Raw genomic sequence first — 4,523 nt, 5'->3', positions numbered from 1 at the left:
ACGAAAACTTTTCACACATCGCGTAGGTTAATTCTTTGAGAAACCTGGAGACGCCGAGATATTTGAGTTAGCGCAGACGAAACATCTTTATCCAAAGAGCGAGAACTAAAAGAATGTTACAAAGGCGATTTTCAACAGACGGCATTGGCGCATTGGCCTTTGTTGTTTCAAATGGGTAATGACAGATGATATAAGATGCAACCAGTAGATATAATATTACAACACATGTTTGTATTTGATATGCGACCTAAACTGGACAGAGGTTTGGCACCCTTTCACTAAATATCTATGATACCAGTTGCCACTATCGCCTACCGTCAACTCTGTATATATCTATTGCTATTCAGATATTTTATGCCTTCGTTCGGTCACAGATCTTTATAAAACCATCACCTAATAAACATGCTTCGTGTACTTCTTTTAGTCGAAAAACTATCGCAGGAACGCATCTTCATTTATCTATCAAAGGTCAATCAATTAACGTGATTCACGTTATATTACGGAATTTCGCGTTATAAACGTTTTTCCTAGCTCGATGCATTACTTTCGTAACACATCATGCTATTACTGCAACTATAGATTCTAGCATTAATTGATCAGAGGCATTATCCATAGATAGAGATGGCACCGCTATCTAATTGATTGATTGATTGATTGATTGATTGATTGGTTGTGCGAAGGCGACATCTTTCGGCAGATTGGCGAGGCATGTGATTTTACCAAGAATGCTTACGAACGAATCCACTCGATCACGATTGATGAATTCTATCCATTCAAGGTCGGCCCGGGTGGTTGTCGCGGTGGTGATATCTCAGGAAATATTCGGATAAATTGCACATCCTGACCTGCGCGTACCGTTGTTGCTGCAATAATTAAACCCCCTACTTAGATAATTGTATATGCCATAATGCCAGCTACAAATCCCTGCTGCATGCATGTGAATGAATCATAGCCCAGTGTACGGTAACCATAGATATACACACAAAACATGTGTTGTGTATATATATGGTGTAACAAAGGAGCCTTCGACCGCGTACGTACCCCTCCTTCGCGGGAGCTCAGTGTGTCCAGTGTGCTGGCTATTAGAAAATCAATCCAACTCATTTCCATCAAAAATCAATACAAAGCTCATTTCAGTTCTCTAACCAGTACGTCGCAGCAGGGCCGGAGGAGTCGGCCTACGACGTTGCGGCGAGTATCGGTGACAACGGCAAATCACGCACGTGGTATATCGTACGCTTATTAGTCCGACACATTTAATAGTCCGAGCACGTTGCCCGGCAACGTACGTCATCGTGCTTTGTCGTCATTTTGTTGTGGCTGCGATTTCCTTGGCGAGAGGAACCCAACGCAAGCAAGCACACATGTGGATTTTTTATTTTATATATACGTCTACTACGACCGCCCAAGAATGTCAGTGGTAGCAATCTCCGGAGGCCCTAGCCATGGAAACAATGTAAACAGGGGTAAGTAGGCCTACATGCCTGTAGCACTTGACACTGTTACAGTGTTAGCCGTTAGGTATAGCCACTGTGACTGTTATATATGTGCCCACTGGTTGTTAACCACTGTGCCGCTGTTAGTTGGCCACTGTTAGGTAGCCACTGTTAGGTTGCCACTGCCACAGGGCAGGGTCGAACTACTACTATACTAGTACCAGGAGTAAGGTAATATAGGATCCTATAAGATCCTAAGATTCTAAGATCCTAAAATCCTAAGATCCTAAGATCCTATAGGATAATATAAGATATCCTATATTATTTTACTCCTGCTAGTACTACTACTAGTACTAGTACTACTAGTACTACTACTCTAGTACTACTACTACTAGTAAATTATTGTATCTAGCAAATGCATGCAGGAACTATTTGTGTTTTCCCCCATACACACATACACAGGCACTTGGAACGGCTCAATAAAAAAAATTAATGGTAAATAAAGCAGATGGGGTTGTTGTCGTATCAGGTACTACAGATATGTACCCGAGGTAGTTTTAGGTTGTTTAGTATTATGTTTATATTTTTAGCTCATCTGACGAAGTCAGATGCAGCTTGTAGAATCGCATGATCGTCCGTTCGTGCGAGCGTCCGTCCGTTTGTGCGAGCGTCCGTCCGTTTGTGCGAGCGTCCGTCCGTCCGTCAACAGTTGGGCACAAATCTAAACGGCTCGACGTACGGATTTGAAAGTTGGGACGTGGGGGGGGGGTTAATCCAAAAACGAGTTGGGATGTCAAAGCTGGGGGTCAAAGGTTAAGAGGTGTAAAAGAAGGGGGAACATTCCCTCTTTAACTTAAGGTATAGAGAGGAAATGCAGAATTGCGGCACAAATCTAAACGGCTCGACCTAGGCTTGTGATAGTCGGTGTATAGCATCATGGTAGGAAAAGCCATCACTGTGCCGAAATTGGAGGTCACAGGTCAGAGGTCAATAAGGCACAGGGCAGATTTTAGACATTTTCTGAGGACATGGTCTGACGGAGCGATTGAAAAACTTTTTTGTTTCAGCAGTGACCTAGCATTTTTATGGCTTATTGACCATGAAATCTACTTCTGCTTGACATGCAAAGCAGCTACAGTGTCGGATAACCTTTTGAGCGCCTCAGAGGATGGTAAACATGGATTTGTTTAAGCTGTCTTTAGAAAGGAATTGACTGCCACGTTTCGCTAGTAGAATCTATACATGCCTGGATGTATGAGGCTACAATATGTCACAGTAAAATTTCAAAAGCTAAATTTGGTTGGAGAAGGTTTATGCTCCTTAAACCGTATAATTTCTATGGCATTCTGTACTGTCAGTGTGTTACATGTAACGTATGCCACTGCCAGTGGCCACTGCCAGTGCATGTACTGTGTACTGCTGTACTGTGTAGTTTTTGCCTGCGTTAATTAGTTACAGGTGGCAGCTCTCTATTTTAGCCTGTAGGCTTCGTAGGTAAAAGTATAGCGGCTACCCCTAGGGCCTGTAACCGAAATCTCTATTTACAAAAGGATGAGTGCTTACCTCTTCTGTCTTGCAAATAGTTGTTGCTATACTATGTACGATGGGAGCTTCCATCTTTAATCTTAAGACACTTAAACGTATGCGCCATCTCAGGGCAACTTTCATAACGATCCCAACGAACATTCCTTTGAGAAGGTTCCTGATACCATCCCTGTGCATTCCACTGTTTCGGCGTGTATGTGAACACATTTGGGACTAACAGGGTTTACTAGAATCCCACCACTCCACCACAGAGTCACCGCAGTAGTGTAGGGACGTAGTTTGTATGTAATAATTTAAAGTATAAATAATCAAGAAGACATATAGAATTTGTGTTCAATTAAAGAAATATATTGTTTACAAGCATAACAGTCGCCATCTCGTCGTCCCATCTTCCTCCCTGTTCCAACCGTCTAGTTCCAACCATCTAGTTCCAACCCTCCATATTCTTATATATCACTCTCTCGTCCAATCACTGGCAAGCGCCTTCCTACTCCAACCTATCACACACCACCACTCTCTCTCTATTCGAATAATTACGCGCGAAAGGCACATGTCCCGCAGATGTGTACGTGCCATCTACCATCTGATATTCCACCAACCTAGCTATTTCTCATCTGTATGCTAAACGCTGAACCCTGCTTCTATGTACAACTAAATCTATCTACAATTACTAATGCAATGAACATGTGTAAAACAGATGTTACCGTAGACGCTAGATGAGCGCTGTCGCTCCGTGGCACTTGTTATATAAAGTATGTTTAGGGTTAGGGTTAGGGTTAGGGTTAGCTCTAGTACTATAGCCCGTAGCTCTAGTACTAGAGCCTGCGGCAGCAATCCGCGGGCTACTAGAGTTAGTACTAGAGCTAGGTTAGGGTTAGGGTACACTTCTGTAGTACAAGTCTGGTACACTTTGTGTATACATATATGTACCTCGGGTACATATCTGTAGTACCTGATACAACAACGACCCCTTGAGCCTAAATAAACACGAAATGTACCAAAGTCTTAATGTTTCTATACTCTATTTCGCCTATAATCACTTGTAAATGCCGGTCAAATGCTCATCTGCAACATACAACTACACCGCACGCCCACCCTGTGCTGCGTGCACAAACAACATGAATAAGAGAGTATAACAATAAAAGAGCATAAAAGAGCATTTAAACAACATGAATAACATAACTCTCTTATTCATGTTGTTTGTGCACGCAGCACAGGGCGGGCGTGCGGTGTACTTGTGTGTTGCAGATGAGCATTTGACCGGCATTTACAGGTGATCATAGGCGAAATAGAGTAGAGAAACATTGAGACTGCTACATTTCGTGTTTATTTATCATTAATTTTTTTTAATGAGACGTTCCAAGTGCCTGTGCACACATACGCGCGCGCGCGCACGCACCTACACATACACGAACGCACGCACGCACGTACGCACATGCACGCACACACGCACACGCACACACACACACACACACACACTCACATTAGAGATACTCGCATGTACGTATATATTATTACCTCCGCGCAACGGAGTTGCAGGGA

At 43.0% G+C, this 4,523-nt stretch overlaps 1 protein-coding gene across 1 annotated transcript in view; it reads left to right on the top strand.

Moving 5' to 3' along the window:
• The first annotated feature begins 906 nt into the window (after window positions 1-906).
• LOC106810809 (MAGUK p55 subfamily member 6-like) overlaps window positions 907-4,523 on the top strand; it is a 53,126-nt gene continuing 49,509 nt past the window's right edge. Inside the window, exon 1 of the mRNA XM_014814282.1 lies at window positions 907-1,466. Within this exon, the coding sequence (XP_014669768.1) occupies window positions 1,412-1,466 (55 nt within the window). The 5' untranslated portion in view covers window positions 907-1,411. The remainder of the gene's footprint in view (window positions 1,467-4,523) is intronic.

This window comes from Priapulus caudatus, unplaced genomic scaffold (assembly GCF_000485595.1).
Source record: "Priapulus caudatus unplaced genomic scaffold, Priapulus_caudatus-5.0.1 Scaffold17, whole genome shotgun sequence".
NCBI classification, from domain to species: domain Eukaryota; kingdom Metazoa; phylum Priapulida; class Priapulimorpha; order Priapulimorphida; family Priapulidae; genus Priapulus; species Priapulus caudatus.
This window is presented reverse-complemented; position numbering and strand designations above follow the sequence as displayed.